Below are 11,458 nucleotides of genomic sequence, written 5' to 3'. Positions count from 1 at the left end.
TGTGTGTGTGTGTGTGTGTGTGTGTGTGTGTGTGTGTGTGTGTGTGTGTGTGTGTGTGTGTGTGTGTGTGTGTGTGAATATTAGAAATATGTATTAGGGAGCCAGACATCTGAGCTAGTTCCCTTTTGGACCAGCAGGGGGAGACCAGGGAAGCAGCAGACCTGCCTGTGTCCTCTGACTGTTCCACAGGTTTCTTCCCGGCTTTGGGGAGGCCCCCGCTGGCTGCCCACCTTGGGATGTAACTCGGCCTGCCCTGCAGGGAGGCTGGTGAGCTAGGCAGCACCAGCCCCGAGGGGCAGGGTTCCCGTCAGCTGAGTTTTTGCTCTTCCTGCCAGGCTCTTCCTTCGGAGACCAGGGATCTGCCAAGCTGGGGCAGAGGCCACTGAGCCAGCCAGCTGGGATCTCCACCAACCCCTTCATGGTGAGTGGCCAGTGCAGGGCCCGGGCCTGGTGTGGGTGTGGCTTTTCACTCTGGGGGTTGGGACAGACTCCTTCCAGGAGAAGAGGGCAATGTGGGGCGGAACCACGGCCCTTCCTCGTGAAACTGCCTTGGCCCAGCCAGGGATGAGTGGGCTAGTTAAGGAGCCTCTGCGCTCCCAACCCCTCCGCTTGCCTCCTAGCTCCCTTATTTTCCCTCTCCCTCAGCACAGTAATTTTGAGGGAGAAAGGAATCCTGAGCTGCATTTCTTCTGTGGCCTCCAGCTTTTCCTCCCTAATCTAACAATTTGTGGTGATTGTTTCTTTCCAGACCGGATCCTCATCAAGCCCGTTTGCCTGCAACCCTCCAAACACCAACCCATTCTTGTAGCACTGTGTCCGGGGGGCTGCTCTCTGGGGCCCCTCTACTCCCTGGAGCTCCGATGACCACTTTGCCTGTGGCAGTTTTGCGGGTCTGAGACCAGATGGGTCTTGTTTCGCAGGGTAGGGGTCTGGGGATGGTGGAGGTGCTAATGCTTTGCTTGGGGCTTGCAGATAAAAAGGCAGCTTCCCGGGTCAGCCACCCTGAGGCTTCCTCCTTCCTCCTCCATCCCCGACCCAGGCAGGGGGCCTGGGAGGCGGGCTGGCAGAGCCTGGCCTAGAGGAGCCTTGGTGTTTTATTTTTCAAATTACTAATTATGATGACAAGAGTCCTCCTCTCCTGCCCCCAGCACTCCCTTCACTCCGAACCCTGTGGGCAGAGGAAGCTGGGGGCACAGGCTGAGCTGTGCTCCTTGTGGGAACAACTCCCCAGTGCCCAGCTGTCTAACACTGTTCTCCTCGTGGGAGGAAGCACAGTGGGGAAAGCAGGGCGGTGGTGGGGATGAGGCGTGCATGGTGTTGACGTGGGATGGTGATCAGACAGGACGTGGAGGTCCTGGGGAGCCAGAGTGCCCTTGGTGCCCTGGCTTGGGACAGCACCCCTTTCTCCATGTTTTTGCTTCCCCAGCTCCCTCAGGATGAATAGTTTTACCTACATACTTATACATGCCCAACTTCCGTCAAGCACTTTAGTTAGCTGTGGTGTCATGTTTGGATACCAGTGTTTTATATTTATACATAGAGAATTTTCTAATATAGCCTATTATATATATATATATCTATATATATGCATACACACACGTATCCAGATGCAGCCATTCTTCCTCTCCCAGACAGCTCTTTCACATGGGGAATGGGATGAATCCCTATCTGTGCCTCGCAAAGCCGGTGCTCCAGGGGATGGTGGGGAAGGAGGCACACTTCTCGACGACCCCAAGCCTGGGCTTTTCCAGAGAAAGGCTTTGTGCAATTGGCTTTTCTTTCCCTTTCTTTTTCCCTTGTGCCTCCCCCGCTCCTCCCCGTGGCCCCAGATCTCTGCACCAAAGCTGTTGCAGGCAGTGTTGGAAAAGAACTGCATTTGAAAGAAAAAAAATGGCTCTCGTGGTCTTGCTTTGGGCCAGCTTGAGGGGCCTCATGTCAGTCAACGTGACTGCTTGGGTCGGGGCCCATGCTGCTGTTCGCCAAGGACAGAGCCAGTCCCTGTCTGAACTGGAGCCCAGTTTTAGCAGTGGAGGGAGTGGGGTAGGGGGTGCAGAGGAGGACCCGGCGTGGGGGTTGGGCAGGGCCTAGTCAAAGTCCAGCTCTCCCAGGTCAGCTGCCTCCTCAGCCCCTCCCCAGACCCTTGCCACCTGGGGATGTTGTGTCAACAGTGTCTAGGCTGTGTGTGTGGTAACAAGACAGCCGGCTTGGGTTAGTTAGACACCTCACCTGGGGGAGGAGAGGCCCCGCTGTGAGCGCCTCTCCCTTTCCTAAGGCTGCCTGGCAACTCTGGCCCCTTCAGTCGTCCCTTCTTGGGATTTCTCTGAGTCTTTCCACCCAATGACCTTTAACCTGACAGCAAGGAGAGGCCGGGACAGTCTTATCACTGATTTACTTTGAGGATTTTTCCTGTAAATACCTTCAGCTGCTGTTCTTTGCCCAGCCAGGCATGGCCTCCCCACCTTCCCAGGGCTCAGTCCCCATCCTGTCTTGTGTCTGTGGTTCCCGTTCTCCAGCCTCTGCTTTCCTTCCATCTCCTGGTGGCGCTCCCAGGGTGGACCATCTTTTTTTTTCCCTGGGTATTCTCTGTCACCCTTGATTATCTGTGTCTTCCCCATTCTCTGCTCAGAGCCAGGGACGGGAGGGAAACTGGAATCTTGTGGTGGAGAAGGAGGGGGAGGAGGAGGCTTCTTTTTCTCCAGCTCCCTGGCGCCTCCTTTCCTAACCAAAAACACTGAGGTTTGGAGGTGAGATTTAAAGGACCAGCAGCTTCTTACTGTTTGAGTCACACTGCCGCTGTTTCCCAGGGATCTCCTCAACTGCTCAGTGCCTGGGCGCAGGACCTCCCTGCAGTCCCCCCTCCACGCTTCTCAGTCACTCTGTCCGACATGGACCCCCACCAGCTCACTGGCCAGGGCAGGATGACCAGTCAGAGAAGTTAAAACGGGTCAGCGTCCAACTCCAGGGCAGAAAAATCAAGAGTTCGCAGGGCGTAGGCCGAGACTGGGACTGCAGCTGCCTGTCTCGGTGTGGAACAGCCTGGTGCTGCCTCCACCCGGCATCCTCTCTCCAGGCAGGCAGCAAAGATGGAAGAATCCCTGGCCTCAGGAAATGTCTGAATGACTGGGCTGTGCTCCCTGCCCCATCGCCCAGGGCCTCCGTGCAGGCCCTGCCTGGTGGTTACAAGTCTCGACCCACACCATGGGGCTGGAAGGACTCACCCAGTCTGCCACCAGGCTTCTGACCAAGTGCTTATGTCCCCCTGGCCAATACTGTGACACTGCTCTGCAGGCAACAGTCCTCTGGCTTGACCCTAGCCTTCAGCAGGTCACCGGCGGCTGCCTCTGCGGGTGAGGAAGCAGGAGCCAGTGCCCAGGACCTCTGTCAAGCTCTCCGATGGAGGAAGGGGCTGGCGCTGTCCCTGCAGACCCCTCCAGAGGAGTGAGAACCTGGACGGAGGAGAGAGGGGCACACGGGAAGAGCCTGGCCCTAGTGCCCCAGCTTCCTTCCTGGGGGCTCCCCTTTGGTAACAAGAGGCTTCCATAGGCACTTAGAATGTGGAGAGCCCATCCCACTGCTGCCCTGCACCTGGCAACGGGATGCACAGGTGGACCCCCTCAGGTTGGGGGAGGTGTTCTCACCCAACAGAGCTGAAGTTCTGTTACTTCCTGTCCCGGGTGAGCAACACGAGTTACCAGGGCAACAGGCTCAAATCAATCTTGTCTGGGTAGAGCCAAGGGCAGTGTTGCCAGGGCAACTGATTAAGTCAGTCGTTTGGCTCCAGGCTTTTCCTGGTACCCAGCAGGCTAAATCACCTGGCATTGATTACCAACCCACTGGACCACGTTTGCTTGCCCAGGGCCCAGGTGCTCCAATCCCTGCTGCTTCCTGCTTTATCTTGACCCAGCACTTAGGGGTTCAATGACACAAGGCGGTCTGGAGCTGGTCTCTGTGACAGAGGCTGTAATTTCACAAGGACTGGGGTGCTCCAAGGTGGACTGGTTGGTGGGGAGCGGGAAGGAGCAGATATGAAGAGACCCTCCTGTGCGTAGCTTCAAATCAAACCTGAGGAGTAAGGCTCCAGGCAGGAGCACAGCAGATACGTGGCCCCCATGGGTGCCCTGCTCCTCAAGGCAGCACCAAAACTAGGAAGAGGAAAGGCCTGCAGATGTCTTTTGTGTCCCTGCCACTTCTCCATGGCGCATATGTTGAGGCCACACTGGAAGCTATGGCCTTGAATATACTTCTGGTGTCCACTTCAGGATCTCTCACATACCTGCCTCTCCCTGGCCAACACCCATCAACGGTGGAGGCTGCCGCTGGCCCGCGTGCACCACCTGAGCTGCCGCCACCTCTCTGGCACCTTGGAGAGGCTTTGGCTGACCTGGGGGGGGGCAGGGGGGGCGGGCACCTGGAGCAGAACCCGGGCACTGCTGCCTGCTGGCCAGATGCCCATCCTCATGATGCCAGGTGGTGCCCTGCCTCACACTTTCAGCGTGACCCTTAAAGGGCGTTCAAGAATCTGAGCCTTCTTGCACACTGCACGCACTGTTGGCTTCTCCAGTATTCCAGCTCATAGACCAACCCCTTCCTCCCACACCTGGGAAGTGGAGGAGCCGGGGTGGGAAGCCCAGCCCTTCCTACTCAGGCTTTCCTGGCCCTTGGACTAGCTGGAGAAAAAGAACCAGGTGGCCTTGCTTCAGTACTCCTGGTACAGCTCCTAAATCACCTGAAGGCACTCCTCCCCAAATACCGTCTTTAATAGGGGCCACAGCTGCCCTCTCCCAAACCCTCGGCTCCCCCACTGTAGGTGTCCTACTTGCCATGACAGTGAAATCATAAGGTCCTCTGAGGCCCCCACCCGTGTGTCAACTACCGGTTTGTCTCACAGAGTGTGCACTGACCGATGCCATCACCCCCAACGTGAGTCAGTGGTCCTTGGAAGGATCAGAAGTGGGGTGTAAAAATGTCTGAATCCCAACCCCATTTCAAGCCTCCCGGGATGCAAGGGGCAAAGGGTACCTCCGCCAGTGCAGAGAGTCTGCACTTCTGTGATCAGCGCCTTCAGCTGGCCTGGGCAGCGTTATTTTTGAACAGAGGTGGTGAGGAGGGGCTGAGGGCAATGGTGCAGCAAGAGGGCAGTGCCCCTGAGAGATGGTCTCTTCCTCCACTGGCTCTCCTTCAGTGCCACTTGACTGGAACCCTGGTGGGTATGGTCTGTGCACAGGGACTGATCCAGAAGTTAACTTACCCCAAGACACCTCCTATGGCCCCAACCCCACAGAGAAACTGAACCTCCAGCTCCTCCAAGATCAGCATAGGCCAGTGCTCCATAGCCCTGGCTCCTGGGATTACTTGAGAAGGCAGAGAACAGAGCCACTCCTGGGTGGGAAGAGGGGACACCATTCCGAGTGGGGAGTGGCGGAGGCCGGAAGGGGGTGCCACTGTAAGGGTGGCCCGCTCACCTCCAGGACTGCAGACGCCACCAGCGCGGTCACCACAGACGTGGCTCCACGCACGCTCGCCTCACCTCGCCGCTTTCTCGGCCGGCCGGCAGCTCAGACCAGTAGAGACGCCACCCCACCCCCGCCCCTGCAAAAGCCCAGTCCCAGGACACGGGGTGGGGTGAGGCGGAGGCCGCCTCTCCTGGATTTCCCCACTCACACTCCACTCCCACCGCCCGGCGTCCCGCTCCACGGCGCGCAAGGGTTAACCTCGCGGGGGTGGGGACTAAGGCGCGATCCGCGCTGGGAGGGAGGGGAGAGGACAGGAGAGGAGGCAACGGGAGGCACAGGGGTCAAGCCTGAGTCTGTCGGAGCCTCGGGTGTCTCAGGCCACCGGGCAGCCACTGGGGCACACGGTGCCGACCCCCTGCCCCAAACTTCAAGTCGGGAGTGGGGGGAAAGACGCTGGGCATCAAGACGGGTGGTCGCCTGTCAGGATGCCGCCCCCCTCCCTGGGGACCGCTACGTCTACCCCACCTCTGCCGTCCCAGCCCCTGCTCCGGACACTTTACTGCTTTGGGTCCGGGATGAAGCCCGGAGGCCCCACGACGACCCCGGAGTTCGAGTCGGCCGACGTGGCCCTGGGTCCGCTGCGGCCCTGGGCCTGCCCGGCTGACGTGCGGCTCTGCGGCCACCTGCGGAAGCAGAAGTCCGAGCGCCAACGCTTCTTTGTGCTCCGCGCCTACCCGCAGCGCCTCGAGTGTTACAAGAGCGAGAAGTTCCGCGCCGGCCGAGCGCCGCCCAAGTTCAGCGTGAGCCTGGAGGGCGCGTGCACCATCCGTAAGCGCGTGGACGCGCGTCAGCGACACCTGATCGTCCTCTACACGCGCGACCGCAGCCTGGGCGTGGCGGCGGCCAGCGAGGCGGAGCAGCAGGCGTGGTACAGCGCCCTGCTCCAGGCGCGCGCCGCCGGCGCCGGTGAGGCCCGAGCCCCGTGGTGGGGTGGGGGGGGTGGTGCGGGGGAGGCGGATGATCATGGATTTGGTTTATCCATAGCCTGTCCCTTCCCCAGGTCTCCGAAATCAAGACCAAACGTGAAGGGTTTACACGTTTTCAGTCCCCGGGCCACAGTGACTCCAGCCTGCTGGCCCGGGAGCCCCTGTCACCAGACCATTGTCTCTCCAGGTCCCGACTCCCACGAGGACCCCGGGGCCTGGATCCTCGCTCCGTTTCAGGACGTCTGGCCCGTGACGCTGCGGCCGAAGGGGCTGGGGCGGGCACGAGGCCTGGGCAGCGGCGACTACTGCCTGTGCCTGGGTTCCGGGGTACTGAGCCTGCTGAGGAAGCCCGGGGGCAGAAGCTCCAGGGCCTCCCGGCCATCTCCGCCACCGGCCCTGCGCTTGTCCCTGCTCAGCGTGCGCCGCCGCTGTGGCCATGCCGACGCTTTCTTCTTCCTGGAGCTTGGCCGCTCGGCACCCACGGGTCCCGGGGAGCTGTGGCTACAGGCGCCCGACGCCATTGTGGCCCAAAGCATTCACGAGACTGTCCTGGCCGCCATGAAACGAATGGGGGACAGTGGTGCCGTTGGCAGGACTGAGCCACTGCCAAGAAAGCCCCCGACAAACACCTTCACACCCTCTGTCCCCCAATCTTATGAGACCCCAGCCTCTGCGGCCCAATCAAGTGGCCTGTACCGTCGGGGGCGCCTGAGTGAGAGAAGCGAGCAATCAACCCTCAAGACCCTGGCCAGGCTGGGGGCAGCAGCCTCACACCCCGAGGGGTTGGAGCTGGGAGGGGTCTACATAACCAAGGGAGCCAGGAGTGACTACGAGCCCATGGGGGGCGGCCAAGCCAGTGGCTACGTGGTGATGGCAACCCCGGGCCTTCCTGCCTCAGCCAAAGCCGCTTCCCACCAGCTGCTCTAGGATGGAGGAGTCACTGAATATGTATCCATGAGCCTCTGTGCACCACAGTCCTTTTCCTTGAGCTTCCTGCCTCTTTCCTACAGGCCTGGGGCCAGGGAACCTGGACCCGGGCTCCAAGGCCCTCATCTAGGCGTGGGAGACGACTGGGTACCCGCAGGGGCTCAGCGCTGCTTGCAGCCGCCGTCAGAATTAGCCGGGGAGTACGTGTGCATTGAGTACGCGGCCACCGACTACATAGGAATGGGCACTGACATCCCCGAGCCCCCTGACGGCGGCCTCAACTACATAGACCTGGACCTGGTCCCTCCCCTGGAGGTGCGAGGCGACGCCCCCCGGGGCCAGGCACCGCCCACACAGATACGCACACATCGAGTTCCAGAACCTTGGGCAGGCCCCGGTGAGGAGACCCCCCGTGGTCCCTGGGTATAGCTGATGGATGGACAGACGGGAGTGGAGGAAGAAAAAAGGGCAAAGTTAAGAGTGCCTTCCTGCCCACCCCGCTGAACCCCACGATACCCTTCCGCCCGATGGAGAGGCTCTACAGCCCAGATGTCCCCTAGGACGTGTGACCAGCAGAAGCGCTGAGCTGCTCCTTAGGACGGGCTGCCTAAGGGCTCTGCCCGTTCCAACTGTGGCGCGTGGGAAGTCTTCGGGAGGAGGTTCTCCAAGAAGTTGGATTCTTTTAAGGGAGAAAATTCTAGAACACTTCCCCCCTTAAAACAAAACCCCTACAAATTTCTCGACCTTCTCAGCCAAAGCCCTGACCCTCTGTTTCCCCACAGAGTTCCTGCAGCATCGCTCCAGAGTCTCAAGTCAGCCTTGGCCCTGCACCCTGCCTCCAATGACGACGACCGCGAAGACAGAGATCTACCCCTCCGCCCCACACACACACCTGCTGTGCTTGCCTGGTGTCTGGCTGAACTCCTGGGACCCCAGAGCAAGAAGGATGAGAGCAACAGGTATCTTACACTAGTGTCCTCCCAAATTGATGACACCCCCTACCCCCTACTTTGCCTCTCCCAACACCAGCTATGTGCTCACACAATTCTCTTTCCGCGGGCCTGGCAGAACCGATGGAGTCCTTGCTTCTAATATACTTAATCTAGTCTAGGAGTCTATACTGTGCACCCCACCCCCATTAAAGTTTCCCTGCTGGGTGAGCCTGGAAAAGTCTTAGGTCCATGGATTCCCCTGCCCAACTGTAGGGGGAATGAGTAACAAGAATCTGAGGGGAGAGCAACCAAAGCCGTGGTGTTAGAAGACACCCCATCCCTGCCTCCTCGCCCCACTCTGCTCTCTGCCACAAGGAGCCTGTATGCAAACCAACACTGTTTATTGTCAACAGAACCTGCCTGGGGAAGTAAGGGCCCACTCTCCCCCAGAGGGGCTATGGACCTTGGCTGTCTGGGGCCCGTGGGAGAGATGGGTCCATGCAGTGAGAACAGCTCTGGCCACCACTGGCACCTGGGTGGTCAGAGGCAGGGTCTGGGGGGCCAGCAGGGGGCATGGGAGCCCCCAGGGAGCTGGGTCTTGGCTCCCCCTGGCTCATCTGCAGGAGGCCAGTGAGGGCGATCAGCTCAGGCCCACTGAGCCAGGCGGTGGAGCAGCCAGAAGATGGAGCAGGGAGGACCCTGGGGGACATGACTGGGGGTGGGAGCAGCAGCTTCAGAGAGCCCATCACCTGAGGAGAGAGGAGAGGCAAGTGTCTCCTCCCGAGCCCTGCGTGAAGGCTGGGGTGAGGCCAGGGCAGGAAGAGCGCTCACCTGCTGTCGGGCCTGAGACGGGTACAGGGGAACACGCTGCCCACAGGGCAGCAGATGGTCAGAAAGAAAAACATCTTCACAGCACATCACCGGGAACCCTGCGGGGGAGAAGCTGCTAGGGTGGCAAGCGCTACACTGGTTCTCCGGGAGCCTGAGGGGACCAAGGGCCGTACCTGCATCCCTGGGCGCCTGCTCTCCACTCTGACGTCTTGCTAGACTGGGCCTGAGGCCTCTGCCTGAGGCTGCCTCGTACAGAGGGCAGAATGAGGGATGGCGCAAGGTCCGGCCTGAGAAGGAGGTGCCTGACTCACAGCTGAGCCCCTGTGGAGGGACGGGAAAGATTCCTGGAGCTTCAGCCTCCTCCCAAGGCATCCCTGCCCCACCCGAGGCTGGTGCCACAGGTACCCCCAACTCACCCACACCAGCCGAGGTCCCGGTTTAGCTTCACAGTTGGGGTCCCATGGTGCCAGCAGGGTCATCCTTGACGGGGCCACCTCCCAGGTCATCTGGGGGGAGAGGGGAACTGGGCGGGGGAGGACTTGAAGAGATTAAAATAGGCTCAGGAGTCGGTAAAAGGGTCTTGGGGATAAAGATGGCAGGACCCTGTACCTACCTGGCGTTCCCGGTGACCGCTCGGCAGCCAGGCCTGGGGGCGGCCGAGGCAGCAGCTGCTCTTTCCGGGTCCAGGAAGGCCTTCGGGACCAGGGCTGAGGGCTGGGAGGGGGCGGTACTGAGATGCTTCGGTCACAGCCTCCCACAATCACCTCCCTGTTCCAAGTCTGAATACTTCCAAGGCCGGGCCAAGGGTGCCCGGTGCGGGGAGACTGATCATACCCTTTCTTCGCTACTAGGGATAACTAAGATCTTCTCACACTGTGGGCCCCCGTCGGGTTTCGCCCAAGTGCCTCTGGCAGAGCCCCTCACCTGTCCTGTGGAGTTGTTCTTGGCTCCCGCAGGGCTTCCTCTCCGGAGTCCCAGGCCTGGCCGGGGTCGCTGCCCGCCGAGGGGCCTTGTTCCTCGGGCGCCTGCTCCTCGCCCGCGCCCCACCGCCGGGGGGTCCAGGGCAACATGCCGCGTCCACGGGAGGGCAGGTCAGGGCCCCGCGCCGCCCGCCTGGCACCTCCCGGCTCCCACTCGGGCGCAGCCTCCCTCAGCGGCACGCGCTGCCCTGCGCGCCCAGCTTGCGGCCCACCTCGCAGGGCTTCGCGGCGCAGGCGTCCAGCGCGTTTCCGGGCCACGTGGCGCACGGTCCCGCCGGGATCCCGCGAGCGCCCCCTGGCGGCGCGGACGGCGGGGCCGCACGGAAGGGTGAAAACGGCCAGAGGGAACTGCGGCGCCCAGACGTGGAGGCTACACCGTCTCCGGCACGCACCGCTCTCGTTCGCAGACACAAGCACACACGCGCACGCGCGCTCGCGCACACACACACACACACACACACACACACACAAGCTGAGGGGCAACCTAGAGGGCTTCTGGCTTCCGTTTATTGCATGTGACACGACACCCAGCCCCCAGGCTTCCATCCCAGACCCTCGACCACGCCCAGAGGCGGCCTCGCGCCTTGCTGGGCCAGCCTGCTTCCAAGCTCCCGGGCAGACAGGTGCCCGAGGCACAGGGCCAGGCCCGAGGCCGCCCTCACCAGTCCTCGCTAGAGAGCAGAGCCCAGGTGTGGCTGTCTTCTCTGTTCCTGGGGTTCCCGCCGGGTCGGGCCCCTGCACCCCGACCTCAACCCCTAAGGCCGTTCCAGCAGTGCATGGATGACAGCAGCGATGTAGGGGAGGCCCCTTCCCGGGGCCCCCTCCTCTTCCAGGATGTGGTGGGGCTGGCACAGGGACTCCTACGGGGAGGGGCCCAAGTTAAGTTCCCCTTGTCACCTCCTCCTCTCAGCTGTAGGGTGGGAGACACCCTAAAGGAGCCTGGGCAAAGGAAGCTGACAGAATGTAGCAGGCAAGGGTCAAGGGCACCCTGGACGTGGCTTGGGGACAAATGAGATGCAAGGAAGCTGCCAGAGGATAACAAGGGAGATGACACAGGGGGCCAAGGCTCAGAGGGAAGGACAGACCTGCCATTTCCAAAGGAAAATGCTGGAGTAGGCAAGCTGGCACATAGAGCCCAGGAGACACGGCCAGGGATGGGCCCCCCGCACAGCAGGAGCAGACGCAAACACACACACACACACACACACACACACACACACAGGCAGCCACGGTCTGTACAATTTATACAAGAGACAGAGACCCAGCCTGGGCCCCTGCATCCCCTACAAATATAGAGTTCTCTCTACAAAATATAGATAATTTAGCCCCCTATAGCAGCTGGGGGGGGG

General features: G+C 60.9%; 4 protein-coding genes across 4 annotated transcripts in view; 2 read left to right on the top strand and 2 right to left on the bottom strand.

Annotated features, from left to right (window-relative positions):
- AGFG2 (ArfGAP with FG repeats 2) overlaps positions 1–808 on the top strand; it is a 21,098-nt gene extending 20,290 nt beyond the window's left edge. The window contains exons 11-12 of the mRNA XM_007468852.1: positions 304–421; positions 749–808. Coding sequence (XP_007468914.1) covers positions 304–421; positions 749–808 — 178 coding nt within the window. The remainder of the gene's footprint in view (positions 1–303; positions 422–748) is intronic.
- A 5,130-nt stretch (positions 809–5,938) lies between these two features.
- On the top strand, positions 5,939–7,795 carry LOC103088788 (insulin receptor substrate 1-like). Its single transcript, XM_082931448.1, is given in 2 exon segments — positions 5,939–6,430; positions 6,611–7,795. Coding segments are annotated over 2 exon segments (1,677 nt in total).
- Positions 7,796–8,753: 958 nt separating this feature from the next.
- SAP25 (Sin3A associated protein 25) lies at positions 8,754–10,199 on the bottom strand. Its single transcript, XM_007468899.1, has 6 exons — positions 10,054–10,199; positions 9,743–9,915; positions 9,546–9,652; positions 9,303–9,450; positions 9,130–9,227; positions 8,754–9,047 (listed from the first exon to the last, which is right to left on the bottom strand). The coding sequence occupies exons 1-6, from the start codon at positions 10,197–10,199 to the stop codon at positions 8,754–8,756; spliced, it is 966 nt and encodes a 321-aa protein (XP_007468961.1).
- Positions 10,200–10,582: 383 nt separating this feature from the next.
- The window catches only part of LRCH4 (leucine rich repeats and calponin homology domain containing 4), a gene marked incomplete at its 5' end in the record, with an annotated part of 12,969 nt that continues 12,093 nt past the window's right edge, over positions 10,583–11,458 (bottom strand). The window contains one exon of the mRNA XM_007468898.1: positions 10,583–10,969. Coding sequence (XP_007468960.1) covers positions 10,865–10,969 — 105 coding nt within the window. The remainder of the gene's footprint in view (positions 10,970–11,458) is intronic.

Source organism: Lipotes vexillifer, unplaced genomic scaffold (assembly GCF_000442215.2).
Source record: "Lipotes vexillifer unplaced genomic scaffold, Lipotes_vexillifer_v1.1 scaffold12, whole genome shotgun sequence".
In the NCBI taxonomy this organism is placed as follows: Eukaryota; Metazoa; Chordata; class Mammalia; order Artiodactyla; family Lipotidae; genus Lipotes; species Lipotes vexillifer.
Note: the sequence above shows the minus strand (reverse complement) of the source record. Positions and strands in the feature narration are given on the sequence as shown.

Coding starts and splice junctions, on each gene's coding strand:
- SAP25 (XM_007468899.1), bottom strand. CDS start 10,199: ATGTTGCCCTGGACCCCCCGGCGGTGGGGCGCGGGCGAGGAGCAGGCG. Junction 9,916..10,053: donor AGAACAACTCCACAGGACAG/GTGAGGGGCTCT, acceptor CGGCCTTGGAAG/TATTCAGACTTGGAACAGGG. Junction 9,228..9,302: donor GCAGGCGCCCAGGGATGCAG/GTACGGCCCTTG, acceptor TCTCCCCCGCAG/GGTTCCCGGTGATGTGCTGT.